The sequence below is a fragment of the Pundamilia nyererei genome, unplaced genomic scaffold (genome assembly GCF_000239375.1).
Source record: "Pundamilia nyererei isolate P.nyererei 1_Seehausen unplaced genomic scaffold, PunNye1.0 scaffold00084, whole genome shotgun sequence".
Taxonomy (NCBI): Eukaryota; Metazoa; Chordata; class Actinopteri; order Cichliformes; family Cichlidae; genus Pundamilia; species Pundamilia nyererei.
This window is the reverse complement of record NW_005187485.1, coordinates 1,268,086-1,295,057: the sequence shown is the minus strand read 5'-3', so window position 1 is coordinate 1,295,057 and position 26,972 is coordinate 1,268,086. Positions and strand designations below refer to the sequence as shown.

Sequence of the window (26,972 nt, the reverse complement as noted above, 5' to 3'; positions counted from 1 at the left end):
GTTTATCAGGTTGGACAACACCTCTAAAAACGTGACTCATGTAAAGAATTTAAAGAAAGGATTTCGTTTGAAGCCTCTGCACCACAGAACATTATGGCTACACTCGTGACTCCCACCCCACTCTCCTGTTTCCCTGAGAAATGAAGAGTAAGCTCAGCGGTTTGCAAATGAAACGTGGGCTATGACTTCAGGGCTAGAGGTTAAATTTCCTAAGGTTCGTCTTTCGTCTGCTTGCTAAGCTGGCACAAATGGCATATTTGAAACAGGAATCTGGGAAAGGTTTAGTTTTCATGTGACAGTCAGTCACAATCAGAGTGGGGGTGGACAGGCAGTGAAATACCTGAGGCTGCTGTCTGCACAGGGGATGAGTGCCTGAGCAATATGACCAAAAAAACTCCCTTCGACTCACACAATAGAGCCATATTACATCTATCAAGTCCCAGCATGTCCGTCAACGTGCAACAACTGAATACAAGGTCATGTTGTGTTGGAAAATCTGCTTTATGTAAATCTCTTGCTTGTCTTGTTCAGATGCACAGTTATTGGAAAAGACAAGAGCTAACCACAATCACTTTTTAGACAGACGCAATGGAGTCTGTTTTATGTCACATGGAGGTGCTGCCTTTTGTATTCCATGTGGTCATTTTTTTTTCAGAAGGCATTTGTCTTTGTCCTGTCGAATATGCAAGTTTTTGGGGCTTCTCATCTCCCATGTCACTCTAGCTCTGCAGTCCTGCATTTCAAGATGATTAGTGGAAGCATGTCTTTATCTGATAATGTCTGTCCCCAAGCTTGTAATTTCACATCTAATCTCTTCTTATCTCCGATGGTCACAAGAGCTCAATTGGGTTTATCTGCACTTACTAGTGTTATCTTGCTTACTTGAATATGTAATCTGTGCGGTGTGGAGTGCAGCTTCAGTTAAAAAACCCGCTGCTTCTTCTGAATTTTCATGAACAAATACATTCTTTTAAATATGTTCAGAAAGATGAGTAATTTGGTCCCGAATGTCCTGATTTCTCTATTTTTCCTAAATGTTCATTTTTTTGAAATAAGGAACTCAACTTTAAAATGTTGTTCCGAGAAGATTTTTGCAACCCTTACTGTCTTTGCAATTAATAATAATTAAAAATCCAATCAAGCAACACCTGTAATACTTCCATATAAATAATTTAACTGGATTAAATGTAATTCTTATTAATATAATGAAATACTCTGTAATGTGTTTTGCCGCCTGATGGGCCTCAGATTCAACTCTGAATCAGTTTCATTTCTCTGTTATTTAATTAGCTGCAGTTTACATGTTGAAGCAGCATTGGTGTGAAGGTGGAAGAATAAAAAGCTGAAACAGAATGGGATCCAGATCGCCTCCATGTTTGCTGTGTCATCTCCCATCAGGAGTGCTGAAAGTGAAAGTCAGTTTCTGATTTCATTGTTGTTTGCCTTATAGACTGTTTCAAGATGCAGTGCTAAAAATCAGCGGGGGAAATACATTTTTATTTAGATAAAACACAAAACAAAAAGCAGTTTATGTAGTAGGTGAGGGATTCCTCTCCATCCTCCCAGCATATCACACCCTGTATTACAAGCTGCACACAGTAATTAACAAAACATGATATATTTAAAAACTAATTTACCTTTATGTAGCGTTAGCTAGCTGATTTTAGCCTTCATGCTAAGCTAGGCTTAACATATTTTTTTAATATTTACCATATAGACGTGAAGTTTACTAGCAGTCTTTTCATCAAAATCTCATCAAACTTTTCCAGAATCTCAAATGTCTCCTTTAAATGTAATCATCCTATGTTTTACTAATGCTTTTTAGCATCCAAGAACTTTATTTGTTTGCTAACCCTCACTAAAACACAGCTAATAAAGACACTGGGCTTTCTGCACTAAGGTGTTGGGTAGACATGACAGTGGACTGTTTTTTTTAGAGCCTTGGTCATATTTTCTCTTCGTTGCACATCAACAAGTGTCATCCAGATTTCCAAAACAAGCCTTTACTAAATGACAATGCTGCTTTGTCCACTGGCCGACCTCAGGAATGCTCTCTTTGTTTTTTCACTGGTGCTTCTCATGTGCCAATAATCAACACTAAAATCTTGTTCTCACAGTTAGTTGCACACTATCAGCACAGATTTTCACTTTAAGGCTGCTTTCTTTGCTATTAGGAGAAAGTGCTAGCAGCACGCTGATATAACAATTACATTCCCTTGAGGACTGTTCCCTGTTTGTTTAGAGGGTGGGACATTGTTTACATCTCGATCCGGAATTGAGAAAAGATGGTGCCTTCCCTCTTTGTCGGGCCTGTGCCTCATTAATCTCACATGTGGCCTCTAATTCTACAGGCAGTATTTGTGAAAATTCACTCTCAAACACTTTTTCTTCTATAATTATTCTGGTTTTTGTTCCTGGCGTGATTCTCTGAGATGAGGCCTTTTTGAAGTTTTTGAGCCTGCTTGTTATATTCTGTTTGCTTTCATAATGAGGTAGTGTTTTATTGTGGACTTGCTTTTGGTCTCGTTCTGTGGAAGTGGAGCCATTCAAGCCCATAACTCTGTTAAAATTACATTTCTGCCTCCAATTAATGACATTAATGATGTGATTTGTACTTCTTAAACATTCTCACTCTGGCTTTTGTTATTATCCTCGCCCGGCATATGCCAGATCTATTCAGCTAAGTGACATCCAGCAGGCAGATGGGGTTCATGAGCGGTGTGTCCCAGTAGTAAATGTGTCACTTCCTTTTCTCTTCATTTGCTCAGTACTGTACCGAACTAATTGATGAATTGCACTTCTTTTCTGGCTTGTTTGGAACTTACTGGATTTAAGAGTAGATGTGGTCTGTGTTTTAGCATACACACACGTAGCCTGGTGACCCACCTTGTCACATTGTTGTCAGAAATGCCAGAGAGGATCAAATTAGACCCTGCCTGCATCATATGTTGCTGTTAACATTTGTTATGGAAACCTCGAGGTACCACACAGCAGTTGGTATGAGCATCACGTGTGCTGCTGGTGACAGTGCTCTTCATTAAGGGTTGTTTTGGAGATCGTAAATTCTCCTTTCATACTCCAACTTTGACTCATGAGGCTGGTTGGTTGACTCGCCCTCCATGTTTACCACCGTCACTTAGCAACAGCAGTTTCAAGATACAGAAAAAGTCCTGAAGTTATGTTGATGACTTCATGAGTGATATGATATTCTCCAGCCGCTCATTCCAAATATTTTCAGACTAATTTTAGCTTTTAGAACAATGATGCAAGGACTCCTTTGTTTTAGGCTTTTTAAAAAATGATCATTTAGTGCATTCAGTATTTTGATTTTTTAATACCTGTCAATATCACTGCTTTACAAAACTGTGTGCAGGTGTTACTGATCAATTTGCAGTTTACATTAACAGAATTGTCACCCCTTTTTTGGCCTTAGAGCTTTAATGGTGTAATTTAAATGGCTGTGAATACTTAAGTAACACTATTTCACAAAAAAGCCTCACGTAATCAGCCAATCAGACAGCAGAAGCTCTGTGCATTTAGGGTCATACATACGGTCAAGACGACATGCTGAAGTTCAACCTGGGCATCAAAATGGGGTAGGAAGGGGACTTCGTGACATTGAATATGGCCTTGCTGCCAGTGCTAGACAGACTGGTCTGAATATTTCAGAAACGGTTGCCCTACTGGGATTTTCCTCACACAACCATTTCTAGGGTTTAGAGAGTGGTCCAAAAAAATGAAAATACCTTGTTAATGCTAGATTAGTTTCTTGAACATGACACTTCACTCTATTCATATTGTTTCCACAGTCACCAGATCTCAGTGCAATACAGCACCTTTGTGATCTGGTGGAACCAAAGACTTGCATTGTGAATGTGCAGCTGACAAATCTGTGAGATGCTGTCATGTAAATATGGACCAAAATCTCTAGTTTTTCAGTCTGTACCTTATAAACTTTATGCTGTGGGGACCAGTGCACTACAGTGTCAAACTGTAATAGTCGCTTTACCTCAGCTGCTAAAATGGCAAAAAGCTGCTTTCACATACATGACAAAACATTAATGTGCACATAGCTGATAAGTCTGCTTTTCTTAGGAAGCATTTTAAATGCAAGGCTTTCGTTTGCAGTAGAGAATTTGAGTTGCGGTCCTGTTAAAGGCTCCAACACTAACCAAGATGTTGCATATTTAGCTGACAAAGTCTGAGCTTGTATGATATGAATTAGTTGTCTCAGTAGCCTAAATCTGGTTTTCTCATTAACAAATTATCTTCCTTCAGTGCTGCGTTGGAAATGTTTTTGTCCAGCATGTAAAGCTCTTAACAGTTATTTGTCATGTTTTATTTTGGGATTGTACTCATTTTTCTTGACAGTGTGGTCAGTTATGCATGAAGGCTGGGTGCTACATGGGAACCCATCCCCAGCACCCCTCTACTGTAACTCTGCTTGGTGTCTATGCAGCAAGATGACCTCTGCTTTGAGCGGGGACAGGCATGTCTGGTTCTAAACTTACTGGCAGGCAATTTGAAATGTTAACCTAACACTTAAACACACACAGTCTGAAAATTGTGTTTGGCTCTAGAGCTTGCTGAAATCTAATTGTCTTGAAGCATGTCAGAAGCTGACCGGGGAAAAGTCATATGTGTGGTTAAATTAAGGTGAAAAGATTGTATGTGTGTGTGTGTGTGTGTGTGTGTTATGGGGGAGTGATGTTTCAACCATAGATCAAGAGGAGGAATTCGAATATGCGTGTGGGAGTGGCAGCAAAATATGTTATGTGTATGCGAGAGTATGTGCAGAGAGGATGAATGCTGTGGAGTCTTAATGGGGGGACCTCTTCCATACTCCATTTGTTGAGCAGGATTATGTCATCATAAAGTCTTTGAAAGGCTGCTGAGGAATCTCAGTAAATAATGGCAAGTAGTACAGTATATATACTGTTAGAAACTACTGTATTAAATGATACAATAAAAACTCATTATTTTGTCTAATAATTGTGTGAGCTTGTGGGCATAGAATGTAATTTTTTAGAGTAGATCTCTGCTTCAGTGGGTGGATAATACAGTACATTAATCTGATGTGTTGTCTGCTGGTTTAGAAGAGTGCATTTTTCAGTGGCACGATAACCCAGTGGCCTTAATCTTGCTCCATAACCACAGGGGGGGGGGGAATTCCAGTGCTGATTTCCCACTTTTTATACCTTCGTTTTTGCCGCACCCATGGATTTAAGCTGAAAGGGCCACAAAAATCTGTCAGACCCTTTCCAGACTATCTTTGAAACTGGTCACGGTCTGGTGCTGAAGTGATATTTCTTATCGTTTAACAAGAAACGAGGATATTTTCTCCTCTAATCTATCTCACACCACGTGCAGGAGGAGAGTCATAGCAGTGTGAGAGGCCAGTTTCCTCCCTTTGGCCAAGTTAGTCATACATAGGTGCTTTGGCATCAGGTAGCTGGAGTTGCAGGAACGTAAGCGTTCCCCTAAAAGGAAGCACAGAGACACACTTTACCCATCCTGATAGGATTTTTAAGTCCCTAATGCACGTGCTGTGGTACATGAGGATGACAGCTTTGCAGTATGTCGGATTGAGCAACCTGCTCACAACAACGGCTGGTCAGGCCTTTGAATTGTTTGGCCTCCAATACACAACACGTCACATTGTCGCTCATTTTGTGAGTTGCTCGGCTCATCAGAGAGTGACCTAAACAGCAAAAGCATGCACACAATAATAATTTCATCTAACTACCTCATGTTTGCATTAAGGTTAATAGAGTTCTTTATGATTCATTTTCTCTCTCTCTCTTGCCAAGCCTGTGTGTGAAGGGTGCGGTCAGCCTGCGCAGCACCACCATGCAGCATGCATGCAGGGAGAGACCCTGCTCTTAATGGTGGAGAGATCTTAATATTCAAAAGTGTGGTTGCGCATCACCACAGTTACTGCTTGTTGACACAAGTGCAAAAAAGTCTTTTTGCTTTGATTGCAAATATTGTGTGCACACTGCCATGGGTGTGTCTGGATGATGCAAAAGTGGACTATATCTGAAAGACAGAATGCACTAAGTCAAACTGACGAAGGCAGAAATGTTATATTTGCCATGTCTGAAAAGGGCTTTAGATTTCATTCATGCCCTGCTGAGGCTGCAGTGGCTTAGTGCATCTGCCTCTGAGGGGATAATAACCTGATACCACCTGGCACTTCTGTGCCATACATGCGTGTCGCACATTTGTACTGTCCAACCACAGCATAGTCTTTAATAAGCCCTCAAGACATAACTTGACATCCATGCTGATTATTTAGCAGACTGCCTTTGGGCTTCATGCTTGAGTGTTGTAATATAAACTACTACATTTGACAACTATAGCCTGAAAAATAAATTTTTTTCTGTGTAGGAAGCATCATTAGAAGTATTTACACATCCAAATGTGACTTCATATGTTGTGAGATCAATGTCAGGGAAGACCGCTTTCAGTTAGAGAGTATGTCCAAAGCAAAGGGGGAGAACTGGAGGATAGTGTGTTTTAACTTACTGAGAAGGAGGTCTTGGCTGTGCTAGGGTAGGAGGTTAGGGACTCGTTTTGAATAGGAGGCTAAAATGAAGTCAGCTGTTTGGAATTAAATGAATGTCTTGTGAGATTTTGACAAGGAAGTAGGAACTCTATGAAATCCTAAATATAGCCAGTTAGGAACAGTTCCTCCTATTGTCTTGTTCAGCATTCCCAGCATACCGTAACTGGATACATTAACTGTACATACAGTAGATGACACAGTGAGCATGAGCCGCCAAACCACTGCAGCAGCCCCTGTTACTGCTGCTTAGTTTATGCTGCAGATGTGGAGATTCTGCTGTGGAGTGCACTCATTCAAAAACAGCGAGTCTTTCATCTTTTCATCATCAAGTGTGTGTCTCTGGCTCTCTCTTTCCACTCCTCCTCAATTTTCTCCTTTTGTTCTTCATCAGTACTCCATCTTCATATCTCTGCCATGTTTTTTAATTTAAATTTTGCCTTTCAGTTTAGCATGCATGAAGACCTTATCTGTAGTCCCTCTAGTCTGGAGACCCACATAGCCTGCATATGTCATACTGTAGCGCTTCCTGGGCGTCCCCTCTTTGCGCTGCAGTATGGAGCGACTGGCCGGTGGAGGGGAACTGCCTGCTGCAGTCTCTGTGTGCTTTGATTAAGACCAAGTCTCAGTGTTGTAAGTGGCCCAGATTTAGATACAGGGTATGAACCCAGATGAGGCCCTCTTGCTTTTTGTTCTTCAACCACACTTTTCTGTCGTAAGAGCTAAAACACAGTTAATTCTTTATCTATTCCCCTTGATTTTCTATTATTCTGAAACTTAGAAATTAAAAAAACAGAGGCTATTTATAAATGGATGCTGAGCACTCCATGGCCCTGCCGTTGTCGGTGACTCAGCTTAGTTTGTGTGAGAAACTTTGGTGCAGTGTTTCAGTCTTCCCAAAGCTTCTGCTCTGTATTGGTTACTGTGTGAAGGTGATGCCCACCTTTGTGTCTGTGCCAGAAGACTTCTGCAGGAGTTATCTGCTGAATCTTGAAGGACTGGATTGTGGAGCATGCATGTCTTAATTAACCACACACCGTAGAGGCTGTACCTTACTGTAAGATGAGGACTGGTCCAATTAAGAGAATAATCCTGCATATGTTAGAACCATATATGCTACACTTTTGTCCTTAGTTCTGGGAGCTTGTAATGCACAGTGCAGCTTCCCCAAGCTGGCCTCTGTGTTAAGTCCACAGGCATAAGAGCTATTTATTCAGCAGAGTCAGTGGGACATTGAATCCTAAATCTCTTCCCTTCCTCACACTCCACTGGCCCAATTATGAACCCAATCACAGCACCAGCTCCCACCAGGAAAAGCAACAATGTGGAAATGAATGAGTGAGTGAGAAAATGATAGAAGGAGTGAAAGAAGTCAAAGAAGGAATTTCAAAGAAAGAACTGAGGTTACACGTTTCTTTTTTTTCAGAGCACTGTGGATATCAAGTTCTGACTGTGAAATTGTTTGCTAACTATGTTCATTTCTCTGTGTTTTTCCTCTGTTTTTGGTTCATCTGCTGGGTTCCTACTATTTCCCCTCAATCTCACCAGGAAACAACCTAAGGTATGTATGTTTTATCTGTTTCTTTTTCTACAAAACAACCTGCTGACATCAACAGAGCTGAATTCCATTTATAGTGACTTCACAGATCATTCAGTAGCAGGATGCGGGACAAGCAGCGCTTCTCCCCCGAGGAGCTGAGAGACATCCTGCACAGTTCAGTCCACTGCTGTTTCTAGGGACATGACTGAGGGTGTTTTAGTAGTTTGGTTGGTCAGCAGGAGCCGGATAGATGTCCGTGTGAATGTGTCAGCGCTCTAAGATCTCGTGAACACCCACAAAGGCGCTACAATGAGAGAGGGATGAGCGCGGACACTGGGGCAGTGTGTGCGCACATTCAAAGCTGCATTGTTGGAGTGCACCCCCACTTCCCCCCTTGACAACACGCTGGTGACTAGCTCAGAGGTGTTTCACACACCAGGGACGGGCTTTGTGCTCAGTACAGTCAGCCCCTGGCTGGACCAAGGGGAGCACTAGTCCGGGCCACGGGTGTGCATGGTCTCTGGGGCCTGTGAACCCGAGCTACCCTATAATACCTTTCAGCTAGACAAGCACGTGGTTGTCTGCTGAGCTATAGTGCCACTCAAATTCTCCCTGCCGTTTACTGGGGAAACAGACGCTGCAGTCCAATCACATTCGGACAGTTTTCATACTAGAAATGACAAAAAGGGCTTTGTGCGCCTCAGCTGCATCATTATTTGCACTGCTGATTAATAGTAATTGTCCAGTCTAGAACAATTTGTGGTGCAGTCACACCCTCAGGCCCGACAGAGACAGGCCAAAGGAGGCTGAAGCCCTAGTTACCAAACCAGCCTTAATTGAGAATGATGGCACTTTTGTTCCTTTGAATGGCACCCACTCACTTGTCTGAAGTCACAAGAGGAGGTCTTGCTTTCAAAGCATTCAGTGATCTCAGTGCTTTCCATGCTGACTGTGCAACCACTGCTTCCCTGGCCAGTGGCCCTTATTATGATTAAAGGTCAATTATTATGGGGTATTTGTGTAGAGAAAAGTGTTTTGGCAGAGCACTAAAGCCAGGAATTGTACCATTGACAGGACGGCAGCTACTCTTCTAACATCAGAAAAACACAAGCGAACAAAATATGTGGACTTTTTGGTCCTGACCAAGATAGGCTGCAATAATACAGATGTGGAAAAAAACATATGAACGATAATCCGAAAAAATCTGCAATGCATTTTTAAAATCCTGAATATAATGATTATAATTTTAAGCTTTTTATCCTAAATACAAGCTAGATGACTGCTTAAGCAACCAAAAATCTGCCTAAAAACTTCAAAAATCAGATCAAGACTGAAATGTTAATCTGATTTTAAAGGTTTAAGGCAAATGGAGGGAGAAGCATATATAAAGCTCCCATTACCGAGTTCAGGCCACACTTTTTGTCTTAGTGCTTCTTTCTTGAATCAACACAAATAACCTCTTTTCCATCGATGGAGAAAATGTTATGATATTATTTAGCATTACATTATCACAAATCTCAGGGTAATTTCCTTTGGCAATACAGTATCTGTGGGCTGCATCTCCCAAACATCAGTGAAGTTCCTGCTGTAGCCCCTCCTATATTCGCTGATTTCAGTCTTTCCAACTCTTGGGTCCAGTGAGTACATGGTGCCATGACAACTGCAGTCTTTTTTGGGGGGGTTGTTTTTTTGTTGGAAATGTGTGGGAATGGTTCTGGATTGAGCGCTGGCACAGGTAATGCATTTCTAGAAATTAGGCAAATGAGGTGTTGCAACAGCAAACAAAAATATGTAATGGGTGACTTGCATTGCAGTTGCTTAAAGGATACATTTAAGAACGATACAGCAGATAAATATGGAGTCAAGTGCATAAACAGATACATTGTAAGAGGAGCTGTTCTGTCTGTGAGGGGCTGTTGACTAATGCTCTTTTCCCAGAAAGAGTATCCTCTCTGTGTGTTATGTATCCAGAGCACTTGCAGGTGCCTGGGTGATAGAAGGGCATGCTGCTGCAGAAGTCTGTGTTGTGGGACTTGGAGGGCTAAGACCCAGCCCGCACCAAGTGGAACAGCTATGCCCCTGTCTCCTTGGAGATGAGGGTCACTGAGTGCTGGAATTTCTTCTGGGGAGCGCTGACCCTGATTTATGAATTCGTTTAACTCCAGCCACTATGACAAAACAGCTGAGAGTGAATTTGTACAGACAGACATGATGCGGTCTTAACTAACATTACTTTGAACAATGCTCAGTTAGGATTCCTCTTACTCACTCAGACAAGCTCAGTCCTGCTGATTTACATGGTACTGCACATCAATCCTGTGAACCTTAGAAGACGACCACCACTAAGAGAGACTGGCTTATGTTGTACTATACATGCTTGGGCAAGTGTGTGTTTACACTCCCTGTGCTGTCGCCTCTGCAGGTGTTCGCATTTGACCACTGTTTCTGGTCCATGGATGAGTCCAACGTTCCCAAATATGCCGGTGAGTCACAAATGTGAAGGCTAGAAAAAAAACCAGAAAAACAATCCTTTACTCAACCAGAGAGCTCAAATTATGTGCCATGCAAAGACCTGCTGCAGAGCTTTATGTTACCATTGCAAGGGCAAAGAAGCTCGCTGCATGATGGCAGGCTGTTTTTGCATCATGCAAATCAGAGTATAGTACAGGTGTATATGAAAATTGGCATTTTGAGTGAATGAATTAAAATCAACAAGGCAGTTGTGTTTGTATTGTCTGGACTCGTATGTCTGCTATAGTGGCATCACAGTTGTTCACACACATTTATCATTGTGTTTATGTATTTATCCACCACTGTTACACTGCCGTGCACCGGCTAACCCGGTAAAGTCGCTTTCTTCTTTCTCCTCAGCTGCAGTTTCTGTAACATCTTCATAAAAGAGGTTATTACTGCCAGTGTGAGGTGGATTTACATAATAATTGAGGATACTTTGTGTTTGTCAAATATCTCTTGTTTAGCCGATGGAAATGTTAAGCTTACATCTCCTTTGTGCTGAACCGACAAGGCAATCTGTTCAGTTAAGGGCTGCCTCAAGGGCCCGAGCCAAGGCTTTATTTAGCTCATTAAACAGCTGGGCCATTGAGCAGGGGCATGACAGTGAGCAGCACAAGAGTTTTCTCTACACAGCTCTGCATTTTCCACATGACCAGACAGGAATCTGCCACCTTTCATGAATCTTATTCACTGTTTCGTGGCCCTTTGTGCCCCTTGTCACTCCATTTATAGAGTTTTTTTTTTTTTAGTACTAAGACAGCCAAACAGTATGTGTGATCATAGTGCTTATACAGTATAACTGTGTATTAACTCAGAGGCTGGATCCTTAAAAGGACGTGGCCTCTGACCCTGTGTGACACAATTATTCCTCTGTTTACCATAATCTCCATGGTGACCGTGTCTTTCTCTGAAAGGTCAAGAGGTGGTGTTCAAGTGCCTTGGAGAGGGGATACTTGAAAATGCATTCCAGGGATATAACGCCTGCATATTTGCTTACGGACAAACAGGTAACTGAATGACTTCATTTCCTCCCTCGCCCTGAAATCACATTAGCTATTTTTTCCTGCTTCCTGTCTTAGAGGGACACACCTGCACGCTCATCAGTTAGAAGACAGAAAGAAAACAAATCCTATATAATCATCTGGTTGAAGCAACATCCTGCAAGCAGCACATGAGTGATGACGACACTTCTGGACAGTCTTAGTTTAACTTGGATCACAAATCGTAAATAATGATGTGAAGTGATTTGAAATGAATTAAGAAGTTTCACTTTTAACGTGCTCCCATCACCTTTAATTTTTAGTGCTAATAAGCAAATGTTAGCATGCTAACATGCTAAAGGAAATCCATTGTACACCCAGTATATGCAAATGTGCAAGCACAAATGTGGCCTGACACAGCTGCTGGCACAGCTGGAGACTCATTCTTTACATGTTCGTTTTTTGCAACATGATGATGATGGCAATTATTCTCCAGATGTACTTGTGGCCATAGCAGAGACTACACTTAACTACACTTATCTAACTCGCTTTCTGAAGTTGGCAACTTATGTGTGACTCTGTTGTGCATCCAGGCTCAGGCAAGTCCTTTTCCATGATGGGCAATGGAGAGCAGCCAGGCTTAATTCCTCGACTCTGCTGCTCGTTGTTTGAGAGGGTCCACAGGGAGGCAAACGAAGGCCATTCTTTTAAGGTGGAAGTTTCCTACATGGAGATCTACAATGAGAAAGTCCGTGACCTTCTGGATCCCAAAGGGTGAGTTTGATGTTTGCTTTTAAAAATGCACATGTTCCAGCTCACCAAAGCAGCTTTCGGACCTGGGGGCGACAAGACGCAGCTGTTTTCACAAACTATGGAGTTGTTTTCTCGTTCTCTTCAGTCTCTCCAGCTCAAGCAGAGAGTGATCTGTCCGTTAGCTCGCATTGTCTTCTGGTTTGTGTCTCTTTTTATAGCTCTGTTGTGTCTAGTACCCAGGATGGGGGGATGGCGATAGAATGATGTGAGTAGGAAGCTCAACCCAGTTATTTCCTGCAGAACAGCAGCCAGTGTCGTCCTCTGACAGTGCTGCTTTCTTCGCCTCTGTGGTGTGATGTGGGTTGGCAGACAGACTGCTAAGAAGGGTGAGCTGTGAATGGGGATGTTTCAGGGAGATCTGGTAGTAAAGCCGTGAGCGAGAGAGCGGTCAGAGCTGCTGCGAGCCGAGCGCCAGAAACAGACTATAGTGCAGCGCTCTGTGAGTTGCAGATGTCAAAAGATGCAGCTTCCTGTCACGTATATAGTAACCTCCAGATGCTCTTGATCTTGCATCCTAATTTACTCTGTCAGTTATAGGAATAAACGTTAGCTGTAGTACTGTATAAAGCAGGGGTGGGTTAGACCACTGACAGACAGACATCTTCAAACCAAGTCTGATGTATCAAGATGGTGAGAAAATGGCACTAAGACAAAGCTGAAATCTTCCAAGCAATCTGTTTACAATAATAAATGTGATTAAACCGGTTGCCATCTCCATCAAAGGTGCGGAGCTATACAGGAGTCAAGGGTGGACGTGATTTGGTTGTGTGTCTGAAGAAGAAAGTGAATATTGCACATACTAATTTGACTAGCCTTAATCCTAAGATATTGTTACGCTCATGTTAATGGACAAATGTTATGCAGTAGTGACTACAGAGTTTGCCTTGCATGTTCTCACTGCTAAAAACAGACATGCAGAGATGTTTTCATTGTGTACTGGTCTTTGTGTAGAAATATAGCTAAAAAGCCTGAAACACTGGAGCCCACTCTGCTCACTGTAAAAAGGAAAACAAGACCTATCCTTGTATCTGTCTCCTGTTGGGATCTTCCATGTGACGCGCTGTGAATTTCAGTTCAGCTGTGTTTCGCTAAAATACCAGTATTATTGTGCAGCAGGAGTATGTGGGGCTCAGCTCTAAACACTCAGAGTAGTCCTCAGAGTAAAGAACAACAGGATAGAAACAAAGTTTTAGCTCCTATCTTTAAGCTCTCCACCCCTGCCAATTATGCACTTGTTCTGATAACATCTCCCCTTCTCTTTCCAGATAAATAAACCATCCTAGCAACTATCACACACACACTGGGTGCAACATAGGGCATGCTTTTTGGTGTTAAATGTAGCGCAATTTACAGTGAGGTGCCTGCCACAAAAGAAGAGCATCTCTGAACACACAGCACGTCAAACCTTGAAGCAGATGGCCCACAAACGCAAAAGACCACACAGAATTCAGATCATCTCAAACTGGTTTTGTGAACATGACTTCACTTTACTCATATAACCTCCATAGTCACCAGATCTCAATTCAGTAGAGCACCTTTGGGATGCGGTGGAATGGGAGATTCAAATCCTGCATTTAAAGTCAATGTGGGCTGAACATCCCTGAAGTTGAATCATAGGTAGATTGTTGAATCTATGCCATTAAGCATAGATAAGAGGGGGTCCAGCAAGCAAGTTCTTAATAAAGTGTCCAGTGAGTTTACACTGCTGATGATTGCCCATGGTGTATGCCTTAAACAAGAAAAATCCACACCTGTGTGTATTTTTGTTTGGCCTTGCTCTCAACCTGTTGTGAACCCATCTCTACTGGTGTGCCAATGTGGGAATGTTACCACAAACACCAGATTTAAAGCACTGCTGCATTGTGAATCACAGGAAATCTATTTGGTGCTGATAAGCTTAATCAAAATGACGTATTATTCCCTTTGAAAAAGCTTTGATTCTTATAAATGTTCATGTATATGTTACAGTTCCATACTACAGCTTGTATGCATTTAATAAAAGTTTCTTCAGAGTGCTTCTTTGTTCTCTTTTACTCATTGTGTTGCCTTCTCTATTTTTTGAAGGAGCCGACAGTCCCTGAAAGTTCGGGAACACAAAGTCTTTGGTCCGTATGTGGACGGTCTGTCTCAGCTGGCTGTGACCAGCTTTGAGGTGAGTCTTTCACCCGTCTGTCATCATGCCGCGACCAGAAATGAGGCGATATCCACCCTCTATCAGAGCCACATAAACATGATTTATAACATCCAGAAGAAATTACTTTGTATCTTCAGTCGCCAAACCACTGATTTACATTTGGAATAACCTCGCTGTGTAAAACCTTCCCAAGCGCAGAGACTCCAGTGACACATATTCCTGATGTGGGATGTAGTCATGGGGTTTTGTGTAGTGCGTATGCCAAGCCTTGGCAGGCCCTTCCATAATTACGTTTAAACACCTCCGCCCTGCTCCTCTGCGCTCTGCTCTGCCTGATATTAGTCCAGTGGATTTCCCACAGCTTTGGCCCTCTGTCAGTTGTGACCCAATTAAATGAAGTGGCATACAGCCAGATGTGCACATCTATCACAACTATAATTTTAAAGATTTAGCCACCGAAATGTGCTCAAAGCCTGAGCAAGAAAAACACTTTAAATAGTTCTGCTGTCCTAAACTTCCTCTTTTTTGTTTTTTTAGGACATTGAGGTGTTGATGTCAGAGGGGAACAAATCTCGCACAGTTGCAGCCACCAACATGAATGAGGAGAGCAGCCGATCACACGCCGTCTTCAGTATCATTGTCACGCAAACGCTCTATGATCTACAGTCTGGAGTAAGTCTTTTTGTTTTTTCTTATTTCACACACATTTACAATCATTTTTTTCACAAGGACAAACATTTGTTTATTAATTAAATATATTTGTCTGGGCACACTGTGACTGTCAACAGAATTCAGGGGAGAAAGTGAGCAAAATGAGTCTGGTTGACCTGGCAGGAAGTGAACGTGTGTCGAAGACTGGAGCTGCTGGGGAGAGACTCAAAGAAGGAAGCAATATAAACAAGTGAGAACATTTTTATTTTGTATATGAGCTGTATATAAAGTCCAATCATTTATCAGGTTAAATGTATCTTTGTTTGGTTTTTAGGTCTCTCACCACATTAGGATGTGTGATTTCTGCTTTGGCTGATCAGTCTGCAGGAAAGGGGAAGGCCAAGTTTGTGCCTTACAGAGACTCAGTGCTCACCTGGCTACTGAAGGTTTGACCCGCGTTCTGTTTGGGTTGTTCTTTTGTAACTTGTCATGAAAGTCTATTTTAACAGCTTCTTGTGATTTTTTTAAAACTCAGGACAACCTTGGCGGAAACAGCAAGACCGCCATGATAGCCACGGTGAGTCCAGCTGCTGATAATTATGAGGAGACTTTGTCCACTCTACGTTACGCCGACAGGGCCAAGAGAATCGTCAACCATGCCGTTGTGAATGAAGACCCCAATGCTCGGATCATCAGAGAGCTCAGGGAAGAGGTGGAGAAGCTGAAAGTTCAGCTCTCTCAGGCCGAGGTGAGAAGAGAGGTTGAACCACAGATGCTGTTCAATTAGGAATAAATTATGCCAGACATCTGACTCTGATTTATTCTCCTTTTTTTACATTTTTTTTATTCCCATCAGTCCATGAAGGCTCCTGAGCTGAAGGAGAAACTGCAGGAGTCTGAGAAACTCATCCAAGAGATGACAGTCACCTGGGAGGAGAAGCTAAGAAAGACAGAGGAGATTGCCACTGTAAACTCCTTACTCATGAAAACTGTGAAACCTCAACTCTAATTTAGTGTGTTTATATGAACAGCTACATTGTTATTATCCATGTTCTCAGGAGCGTCAGAAGCAGTTGGAAAGCATGGGCATCTCCTTGGAAACGTCTGGGATTAAAGTGGGTGAAGACAAGTGTTTCCTGGTCAATCTGAATGCTGATCCTGCCCTAAATGAGCTGCTGGTCTACTACCTGAAGGTAATGCTGTTTTTGCAATGTCATTTTTTTCCAAGCTCAGCTCCTCAGTCAAGCCGGTTTTTTTAATAAAGCATATTTAAGCACAACAGGCACTATCCGAGGTGATGCACAGAAATCAATAAAACAATTAGGAGGCAGTAATTTAAAAACAATAAGGAATGTAATTAACATAATTAAAATCAATCTCTAGTGTTTACAGAAACACACAGTCGTAAATTAGACCTAAAGTAAAAAGGTTCATAAGACAAGATAAGTTTTTAAGTTTAAGTCTGAGAGTTAGGCAACTGCAAAAGATCAGTTAGCTGTAAGAGCTAGTTTGGTGTTTAGAGTTAAGTCACCAGTCGAGTCACCTGGTCTTGCACTGAGCATGTAAAATTGTAACATGACGAATAGTTAGTTAGAGATATGCTGATGCTAGCACTTATAAGTGAACAAAATTTAAAGATGAATCCTAATCAATGCTAAGATAGATGAAATGCATTCATGTGTCTGTCTACCAGTCAGGGGTCGAGCAGCTGCATTTTAGACCAACTGCATTCATGATAATAGTGCCTTGCAAAAGCTGACATAAAAAACAAACTGCAGGAATCCAGTCTGGGCGTGATAAAAGCATGGATATCCTTGCCAAGGTTGTTTAAAAAAAGAAACTAAAAGCTAAAAGTGCACAGATTTAATCTGCAAATCTAATTTCAGAAAGGAATCAATGAAAGCACCGAGGTTCTTTACAGCAGGTTTACAATATGATGCTAGAGGACCAAGACCCAAAGTATCTGTTGATATTATCACACTGGATTATATACTACTCAACAATTTCTTTGCTTAATGCAAATATAGCATACAGCTTGTTTTTAACAGTGAGTCTAATTAGTTTAAACACATAGCCTGGATCTGCCCTGTTACTTAAGTTTAAGAGTCTCTTAGAAAAAAAGATAGAGATTATTCACACTGCATTGCCGTATTGCATTTCTGTGATTATCCCAGTGATTTTAAATATTAGATTTAAACTGATTTAAATTTCTAAAGTTCCAAGAGGACATTTTTAATAAAAAAATAAAGTTTTACAGACATATATTTGTATGATTTTTTTTGGGGGGTTTAGAAAATCGAGTGCCTAATGTTAAAGTGAGACTTAAGTATACAGTTGGTAAATGGACTGGTTCTTTTATTTGTGATGTCAGTGTTAGCATTTTGATAGCTAATGAGCTAATGTGGCTAATATCATGGTTAGCATTGATGAAATGCTCCCAGACCAGAGCTGGGGACACAGCTGGTTACTGTGTTTTCATGTCATCTTATGTCCTATAGTGAAACCTAATCACTTGTCCTTTATTAATTCTCTGTGAATTAACTTTCAGAATTATAGAGCAAGATGTTCCTATGATGTTTATTATAATCACTGTAGCGTTTTGCTCATAGTGACTGCAAAAGACCAGAACGCCTATATGGTGGAAAACAAGCCAAAAAGATCCCCTTGTACTCTTCTTCATTAGTTGCCACAAAGACCCAGTTAGTCACTTATTCAGTCACTCGCTAATACTGCAGTTTACTATTTAAGCACTCACAGTGAGTCTCTTCATGTGCCACATACCACAGCAGTAATATTTAGCACTGACAGAGGCCCTGAAACACACACTGAAGCACACATGTTGTAGTGAGAGAAGTTCAGTAAGAGCAGGTCTGGACTTTGAAGTGGAACAGCCAGCCGTCTAGTTGGATGTGTGAGCGCTGAGGCATGTGAGACAGCAATCTGCACAGCTTACAGAACAACAGGCCTTTGTCTAGTTCCTGCAGGCCAGCCTGGCATATCAGTGTGGAATGACTATGGTAATGTGAAATAGGTTCGTTCGCTGCAGGGTACGACATCCTTTAGAAGCTAGGATGTTTGTTTTACAACGCCCCCTCGGCACACATGTTTTTTTGCTTAGGCCTGATTTTTCTTTATGTCTAGTTGTCATTTTCCCAAATTCGTATTCTTGTGTTTATTGTTTTTTTCACTACTTTAGTTCAAATCAGTTCAGTAGATAAAAGGTAGCAGCCTTTTGTGGTTATGGCCAGAACATTTGGATAAGAAGGGTGAGATGTAATTACATCCTGATCTGCCAATGTAGTTTCCCTAATCTTTCCTGCACCTGTGTGTAGGAGCACACGCGTGTGGGTGCAGACACATCTCAGGACATCCAGCTCTTTGGGATCGGGATACAGCCAGAGCACTGCGTCCTGGAGGTGTGCCCAGATGGTGATGTCACCCTGATGCCAGTAGGGAATGCCAGGTGAGCTGTCGTGCAACTTATTCCAACATACTAAGTGTCTGTGTTTCTGTCTGTGATCTGCGCTCTTGGATGACTGGACCTCAGAGTTTCACATGACCTCACTGCACAGGAATCTCATGATCTGAGCTCCTCACTTTGATATCAGATGCATGTCTCCCTCCCCCTAAAAAAACCATTGTTCCTACTCGATTAGCCTGCTTCTTCCCCTTGAAAACCTGAAGGTTACAATACAATTCTTCAACAATAAAATATAAATGTATGTTCTCTGCAGGACCTGTGTGAATGGAACTATGATTGATTCATTAGTACACTTGTGGCATGGAGACCGTATCTTATGGGGAAATAATCACTTCTTCAGGTATGAGTCCTTTGTTTTTGTTGCCACGTTCAAGCGTGTGAACAGCTATGAAGTCACTGACTGGATATTTGCGCTGCTTTCCAGGATCAATCTGCCTAAACGAAAGCGGCGGGACCGTTTGAAGGAGCTGGAGAGAGCATCTCCCAGAGAGAGCTTTGTTGAGGCAGACATTGAGACAGCCAGCGAGGCCTCTTCTGAGCAAGACTACACTTATGAGTTTGCCCAGATGGAGGTCATAATGAAGACTCTTGGAAACAATGGTATGATTGGGACCATGTACATATTTTATGAACTGCCAGCTCATTCCAGAAACTCTGACTGTATCCTAACATCCTTTTAAAATACCATTCCTGTATTACTGGGTTTAATCCTCTGAATAAAGGGAAAAAAAGTATTTCTCTATTTGACTTACAGTATCCATGTGTAATGCCACAAATAATGAAGTTATTCTTAGAAGAAAAACAGTTTCTAGCAGCTCATGAATATTAATTCAGTGAGTGTTCATGAGTAGAACAGTAGTTTAATCTGTGATGATACTGATAATAACTAATATTTGTATTTCTGTTGAGTAACTTCACATTGCAGTTGTTCTTTGTCTTGATCATGGCTACATGCCTAAATGCACTGAGCTGCTGCTGTGTGATTGATTGATTGATTGGATATTTATGTTAACAAGCAGCTGAAACAGAGCGGTGTAGCTAACAACAGTGAGTGTATGTTTTTAATAAGTTTTTAATTGCAATACATACAATTAATTGTTTTTAATTGTATGTAGACCCCATGCAGAATGTGGTCCAGGTGTTGGAGAAGCAGTATCTGGAGGAGAAGCGTACGGCCCTGGAGGAGCAAAGGATGATGTACGAAAGAGAGCTGGAGTCGCTGCGGCAACAGCTGTCTCCAGAGAAAACCTCACAGCATCACCGCAGCAGCAGCGACCGCCTCACGTTCTCAACGCACGCGCCGCACGGCAAGCTGCGACTGTGGACGGAGGAGCGGTTAGTGTAGCTCGCACACACATATGATGCCTCATACATATAAAATATATAGGCGTGCTACTTAAGATGTTGACATCAAAATTATAAATACGTAGCCACAGATGAAACTAGTATATAATAATTTAGATGTATATTTTTTCTGCTTTTACATACTTGTTGCCCACACAAATACAAACTATAGTGCACAATTTTCTCTACCATAAAAATGCCAAAAGAAGTCAAATCTGAGTGGAAGGAATTAATGATTCTTTTACTCACTCAGGACACGAGAAGATCAAACTCTATAAAATGTGTCTCTGTGTATTTGTTTCTTTGTGACAGGGATGAGCTTTTTCGCCAGAGCCTTTCCCGACTCAGAGAGCAGGTTGTCAAAGCCAACACTTTGGTGCGAGAAGCCAACTTTTTGGCAGAGGAGATGAACAAACTCACCGATTATCAGGTCACCCTTCAGATTCCCGCAGCCAACCTCAGCGCCAACCGTAAGGTCAGTCTGCTGAACCTTTTTGAAACGATTACACTTCATTCGGTTATTTCAGTGTTTTGGTCGGTTAAGCTTAGGGTTAGGGAGGATGTGAATATCTTGTAATCTGATCTAAAATGTGACACTTTAATGTAGCGTGGCGCTATCGTGAGCGAGCCAGCCATTCAGGTGCGGAGGAAAGGGAAGGGGACCCAGGTTTGGACCATTGAAAAGCTGGAGAACAAACTTGTAGACATGAGAGACCACTACAGAGACTGGAAAGAGGGCACAGAGGAAACGGTGAGTAACAAAGGACCAGAGACAGGAAAAAATGAGTAAGGAAGCGGGAAAGTAATTAAAAGTATGTTCTTTTGTTTTCCTTTGTATAGTATAACAAAGCAAGCAGTAAGCACTGTGATCCTTTCTACGAGGCGCAAGAGAACCACAACCTGATTGGGGTGGCCAACATTTTTCTCGAGTGCCTTTTCCATGATGTCAAGCTGCAGTATGCTGTCCCCATCATCAGCCAGCAGGGAGAGGTAAGGGCACACTGTAGACTTGCTGTCTGTGATGTCAGTCATTGTGTTCGTGAATTCCCCTTTTGAAGCCCTGATTTTTATTATTTTACTAGTTAATGCTTAATAAAATGAAGATATGGTACTAGATCACACACTTCTCATGTGGGCTGTTAGTACAATTAGTCTTATTCTTTTAGTCCTTATATATTTAAAAGCTTTTCATAATTCACAGTACTTTTATGTCCATATGAAAAGATATAGACCAACAAAAATCAGCATACTGGTTAAAATGAATAAAAAATGGCCAATTTTCTCTGGATACATGGATTAGTTCTCAAACGGTTTAGGTTTTGTCCCACTCCTTCTGCTTGTATGTACAGGTAGCAGGCAGGCTGCACGTTGAGCTGATGCGAGTGAGTGGAGCTGTACCGGAGCGCCTGTGTAGCGGGGACGACTCTTCGGAGAACTCCAGTGAAAATAGTTGCTACGAGGTCATGGACACCAACGGAGAGATCGTCCACATGGCCAAAAGGCTCACCTGCAGGGTACGAGTGAACCATCAGTGGATTTTAACCAAAGATTTCAAAACGGATCTGTGCAGGCGGTGCACGGCGAGATTTCAGGTCTAAAAAAACATCAAAGTCTTCAATCTTCATCCTGTCTTCGCTGCTGTAGGTGCGGATCAGGGATGCCACAGGACTGCCGCTCAACCTGTCCAACTTTGTCTTCTGTCAGTACATGTTCTGGGAGCATGGTGAGCCCACTGTGGCTCCTCCCATGGTCAGCCCAGATAGACCATCCCCTCGAAGCCCAGATGCTCAGTTCACGGTCCAGTTTGATCACTGCAAGGTTGGAAAAATGAGCTGCTTGTTGTTTCATTCGAGGTTTTTTTTAATGCCTTGTTTCGGAGACATTTTACATTCTTGCAACTTTTGTTAGTAACTTTCATCTTCTCTACCCCAAACTCTTTTCCCAGGACTACGTTGTGCACGTGACAGATGAGTTTTTAGAGTTTATATCAGATGGAGCGCTGGCCATAGAAGTGTGGGGTCATCGCTGTGCTGGGAATGGTCGTTCTCTCTGGGAGTTGGATGCACTGGAAGCCAAGACCCAGACGCTCCGGGACAGGTCGGATGCATCACATGTTGCACTGACATTTTTGCACTTCTATAAAATTGATTCTAATCCCAGCTGTTACATGTTCAAGGTGGAGCGATGTGTCTCGCCGGATCGAGCTGTGGATCGCCATCCAAGAGCTTAATGAGCAGGGAGAGTATGCATCTGTGGAGCTGCAACCTGGGAAAGACATCAGCACAGGAGGAGTCTTCCAACTCCGACAGGTCAGAGAAAAACTATGAAGGAGGTTTCCTTCAGGTCGGGCTGGCTGCTTTAGACTAAACACACATTTAAGAGGATAAAAATTAATTATGTGATTATGATTTCTTTCAAACAGGGTCACTCCAGGAGACTGCAGGTGTCTGTGAAACCGGTCCAGAACTCAGGCACTCTGCCCTTGCTGGTGGAGGCTGTTCTGTCTGTCTCTATTGGGTGTGTGTCGGCTCGCTCCACCAAACTACAGAGACCACTCGACAGCTACCAGGTCTGCAAAATGCACATGTTTGCGTTTTTCCACATACACACAAATGGACTTTGACTATGAGCCTATTGTGCTGGCTTCATTAGGATGGTAATTTGTCTTTAGGTGTTTCTGTATCAAAACAGGAAGATGTTCTGGGGAACATTCTACTTGTTTCATACCACAAAGACACAATATTACACCAATTCAGCCAAACTATGTTTAGTCTTTCTCAGCTTGCATGCCTAGACTGGTCCATCCTGGTAGCTGGCAGCCAGCATAGAGTTGGTCAAGAAAATAAAGACTTGTTAGTGTCGCAGTTCTGTTGTGGGGTATAGAAAGGGGCTGCTTGTTAATTCAGTAGTCACAGAATCCTTTTTTTTTTTTTTCAAATTAACTATGAAATTGACAATTCTTGTTATAAATATAACTATTTACTCAAAAAAGTATGTGAGCATGGATGTAAACGTCACTGAAATTCACAGTAAGCTAGATGGGAAACAACTGGTTTCATCTGACGTGTCAAGTGAAGGCCTTTACTGCTTCTCCACATCTGACTCAGTGTGTTCTCTCCTGCCAGAGAGAGGTGGAAGACGATATGGATAGTTATCAGGTACCCTTCGAGTCTCCTGCTGCTGCTGCTCACCCTTTAGTTCACACTGCAGCATGAAGGACACCAACCGATGTGATCACGTGTTTGTGACTAGGCCTTGTGCTGAGGGCATGAGAGGCAGGAGGTCCCTGCCGACTAAAGAAGCGCTTTATTAAACAGCATCTGCCTCAGCTGCACACGTGGATGTATTCTGATGTGTTGTGATTACCAGTCGCACCAACAACTCTTTGGCATCTCCTAGAATAAAAACGAACAAATTACAGGTTCACCCTGAGCTTCCGGGAGCAGCATGTCTGCCAGAATCTTGTCCCGCCTTCTCTTGCCTTTCCCCTCAGGTTTTGCGCACTAATGCTACTGTTTGCTTGTCACTACTGAGGAGCTGCAGAAGTAATACGCCTCAATTAATCACTTGGGCATTGCATGGCTGCATGATTTACAGTACTTTGCATTGTGAGAGTGTGCTGATTGCAGAAGCGTAACATGATTGGCTCTGAGGTATTTTGGGGATTGGGGATGTTGCAGAGGGGAATCTACTCTCTGCTGCTCTGTCAGAGAAATACTTCCCATGTATTCAGGTAGGACTTTGGGGACCTTTGGCTGCGTGCGAGGAGGTGCATGCAAACGAGTGTGAATGATGAGTGCGATTGCAAAAGGGGGATAAGGAGAGCTTTTGTGTATGTGTTTATTTAGTGAAATCACATTTGTTTTATAGCCAGAATTGGAGAGCTTAAGACTTTTACTTTTTAACATCTTGGGTTTGGTAAAGCTGTTACTTTTCCAAAGTATTAGCTGGGGGTGTTTGGGAGTAGTTACAGTATTCCCTCAGAGAAATCAGCCCAGTGCACGCTCATCATCCACTGGTAACAATTCACTCTGCCCTGTAGCAGAACCTTTGCTTCACTGAGCCAGCTGGCATTAATTCAGCTCTTTGTTTGGTTCCAGGAAGAGGATCTCAACTGTGTTAGAGAGCGCTGGTCAGATGCACTAATCAAACGTCGGGAGTATCTTGACGAACAAATCAAGAAAATCATCAACAAACAGGGTGGGTTTTAGGCCCTGATCACAAGATTGCTCATTTTTTTTAAACATTTCTTTTTTAACTTCTATCCTTCTCACTGCATGTAGAGAAGTCAGAGGAGGACATTGAGCGTGAAGCTCGGCTGGTGGAGCAGTGGGTCGGGCTGACTGAAGAGAGAAATGCAGTGCTGGTACCTGCACCTGGTAGTGGCATCCCGGGAGCTCCTGCAGACTGGTGAAAACAAGCAAAACAAAACATTCAGAAATGAAAACTTCTTGTTGCCTTTTATTTAATTTTATTTTTGAACCAATACCCTGTTGTTCAACTGCTCGTAGGACTCCACCTGCAGGAATGGAAGCTCACATTCCTGTACTCTTCCTGGATTTAAATGGTAAGGCAGACACATACTTTACTTCACAGACTCCTCGCTGGCTTCACAAATGCAAACGGCCTTCTTTTTGTACGCCACCAGCGGATAATCTGACAGTGAACGAGCAGCTGACCGGCCCACATGCTGCAGGCGTTAACTCTATACTGCCCAAAGAGCACGGCAGCCAGTTCTTCTATCTACCTATCATTAGGCACAGTGATGAGGAGGTAAGTAACAACGGTTACTTTACTGCCCTCTCCTGGTCAAAAATACTTTAACATTATTATTTTTTAATTGAATTGAGTTGAATCATAGACAAAAAAAAAGATTAAAGTGTTTCCAATTTGGTTTCTCTTGGCAACTCTGAGACTCTATGGAGGCCCAAAACTGCCAAAAAATAAAAATAATAATAATAATGATGCATTATTTTTCTTTTGCCTTTTCCCTTTACTTACTTAGAGAAGCTCACAGATATCCAATAGTGTAATGAATGTACTGTAAGTAAGTCAACTCTGTAGAGTATTTTTGTTAAACATATACATTTGTGTGTCTTTGGTTTTACTATGGCTCCATGTTAAATTATCTTCATTTGCTAAATTGCTGCTATAAAGTTTTTCTCCTCACATAATTGCACAAATTGACACATAAAAGGGTTTTAGGGCAACTTTTTTCCTACAATCATGTGTGCCTAATTGGATGGGTTGCAGCATGTGTGGTAGGAAGTAATTAAATGAAATTAATCTTTATTCCTTTTTGTGTGATGTTGAGCAGGACTAACCCTACAGTAATCGTTGCGCTAAATGCTGTCTAAATGGTAATTAGACAAACCCAGAGCTACGGTCCACGTATGCCATCGTAATCCATGTGTCTCCCTGTGCTGTCACAAAACCACTGCCACACATTCTTTCTGTAGATAAATGTGAAATTAAATAAATTAAACACAAGTTTGAAATTTCATTAGGTGTCAGCAGTGTGCTCCTGGGATTCATCCATTCATGATTCTGTTCACCTCAACCGGGTCACGTCGCCAAATGAACGCATCTACCTGATCATTAAAGCCACGGTGCAGCTCAGCCACCCTGCCTCCATGGAGCTGGTGCTCCGCAAGAGGATTGCTGTCAACATCTACAACAAACAGGTTAATACTTGAAACTCTAGATGTAACCAAAGGAGGTTAGCCCAAAGAACATATTAGGCTTACAGATGCCTGTCATGTTTTAATGATCAACATAATTTGAATATTTTTTTTCTTACAGAGTTTCACTCAGAGCCTCAAGAGAAGAATGTCGCTAAAGAACATGCTTTACTCCTGCAGTGTGACTTATGAGATAGTTTCCAACATACCAAAGGTATGTTGGAAACTCTGCTTCTGTTTTATCAGTGTTTGGAGTTTAACTTCTCTTTCTAAGCTTCCTTCCTTTTTTTTCTTCCAGGCTTCGGAGGAGCCAGAGGAGAGGGAAACCTTGGCTCTCATGGCTGCTCGTGGGGACAGCGAGGAGACTCAGGATGGAGAAACTTACATAGAAAAATACACCCGGGGAGTTCTGGAGGTGGAGAACATCCTTAGCCTGGAGAGGCTACGACAGGTAACCTACGCAGTAACACAATCTAATTTAGTAAAAAATGTAATTTAGTGTACATCATAATCATTAATTATTTAGGGATGATGTATAGAGATAAACTTGCCTTTGTTTAATGGTCTCTGCAGGCTGTGACAGTGAAGGAAGCACTCGCTGCCAAGGGGAGACACTTAAGGAGGAGTATCAGCACACCAAATGTACAGCAAGTAATTAAAGAAATCACTCACTGCATGTCCTGCTGGCCATATGGAAATAACTTGACTATAAAATTATACACATAATTTTACTGTCCTATTTCTTGTTCTCCAGTCTTTATGTAGTAAAACAGACCTGACTGGTTGTGAAGATGAAGACTGTAAGGTGCGTCGGGCTTCTTGTTCAACGTTTTCTGTAACTGTCATGCAAGAGTACATTTGTGTGATGACTGTGGTCTGTTGTGACTGTAATCACAGGATCACTGTGACCGTGTGGACAGCACCAACTGTAATCCACAGGACGGCTCCCTTTGTACCACACCCATTAAAAAGGAGAGTTCAGGTAACCTCAGAAAAAGCACGTGTGTGGAAGCGTTCCGTTCTGACTTAGAGTTAACACCGAATGTTCCCATACAGGGTTGGTTCCAGACAGTTCGACCTTTTTTATTGCCAGCCCCTTTAAAGTCCTCTCCCCACAACCTCCTAAATTCCTCAAGTCTCTTCTTCCTGTCAAAGAGGAAAACAAGGCCAAGAAAGTTCTTGAGGCCCGGCCGCTGCTGGGACACGAGGTAAGGAGGATGGAGCTGAAATCACTCTAAATGGGTGGTGTTCATTTCTGTGGGTTTTTTT

The 26,972-nt window shown here is 42.1% G+C and overlaps 1 protein-coding gene across 5 annotated transcripts in view; it reads left to right on the top strand.

The window, feature by feature from the left end:
- kif13a (kinesin family member 13A) overlaps window positions 1-26,972 on the top strand; it is a 37,568-nt gene that overhangs the window by 2,972 nt on the left and 7,624 nt on the right. For 2 of the 5 annotated variants that reach the window (XM_013912241.1, XM_013912238.1), the window contains exons 3-37: window positions 8,114-8,126; window positions 10,528-10,588; window positions 11,534-11,626; window positions 12,193-12,373; window positions 14,477-14,564; window positions 15,084-15,218; window positions 15,335-15,447; window positions 15,532-15,643; window positions 15,733-15,945; window positions 16,054-16,164; window positions 16,256-16,390; window positions 18,530-18,660; window positions 18,932-19,018; window positions 19,103-19,278; window positions 19,794-20,013; window positions 20,335-20,497; window positions 20,630-20,773; window positions 20,863-21,012; window positions 21,372-21,536; window positions 21,667-21,840; window positions 21,968-22,119; window positions 22,199-22,331; window positions 22,445-22,591; window positions 23,148-23,180; window positions 24,123-24,222; window positions 24,306-24,432; window positions 24,534-24,589; window positions 24,671-24,795; window positions 25,530-25,706; window positions 25,825-25,917; window positions 26,002-26,154; window positions 26,277-26,354; window positions 26,458-26,508; window positions 26,601-26,685; window positions 26,760-26,911. In XM_013912241.1, the coding sequence (XP_013767695.1) occupies window positions 8,114-8,126; window positions 10,528-10,588; window positions 11,534-11,626; window positions 12,193-12,373; window positions 14,477-14,564; window positions 15,084-15,218; window positions 15,335-15,447; window positions 15,532-15,643; window positions 15,733-15,945; window positions 16,054-16,164; window positions 16,256-16,390; window positions 18,530-18,660; window positions 18,932-19,018; window positions 19,103-19,278; window positions 19,794-20,013; window positions 20,335-20,497; window positions 20,630-20,773; window positions 20,863-21,012; window positions 21,372-21,536; window positions 21,667-21,840; window positions 21,968-22,119; window positions 22,199-22,331; window positions 22,445-22,591; window positions 23,148-23,180; window positions 24,123-24,222; window positions 24,306-24,432; window positions 24,534-24,589; window positions 24,671-24,795; window positions 25,530-25,706; window positions 25,825-25,917; window positions 26,002-26,154; window positions 26,277-26,354; window positions 26,458-26,508; window positions 26,601-26,685; window positions 26,760-26,911 (4,327 nt within the window). The remainder of the gene's footprint in view (window positions 1-8,113; window positions 8,127-10,527; window positions 10,589-11,533; window positions 11,627-12,192; window positions 12,374-14,476; window positions 14,565-15,083; window positions 15,219-15,334; window positions 15,448-15,531; window positions 15,644-15,732; window positions 15,946-16,053; window positions 16,165-16,255; window positions 16,391-18,529; window positions 18,661-18,931; window positions 19,019-19,102; window positions 19,279-19,793; window positions 20,014-20,334; window positions 20,498-20,629; window positions 20,774-20,862; window positions 21,013-21,371; window positions 21,537-21,666; window positions 21,841-21,967; window positions 22,120-22,198; window positions 22,332-22,444; window positions 22,592-23,147; window positions 23,181-24,122; window positions 24,223-24,305; window positions 24,433-24,533; window positions 24,590-24,670; window positions 24,796-25,529; window positions 25,707-25,824; window positions 25,918-26,001; window positions 26,155-26,276; window positions 26,355-26,457; window positions 26,509-26,600; window positions 26,686-26,759; window positions 26,912-26,972) is intronic. The other 3 variants (XM_013912242.1, XM_013912240.1, XM_013912239.1) reach the window with 2 other exon arrangements.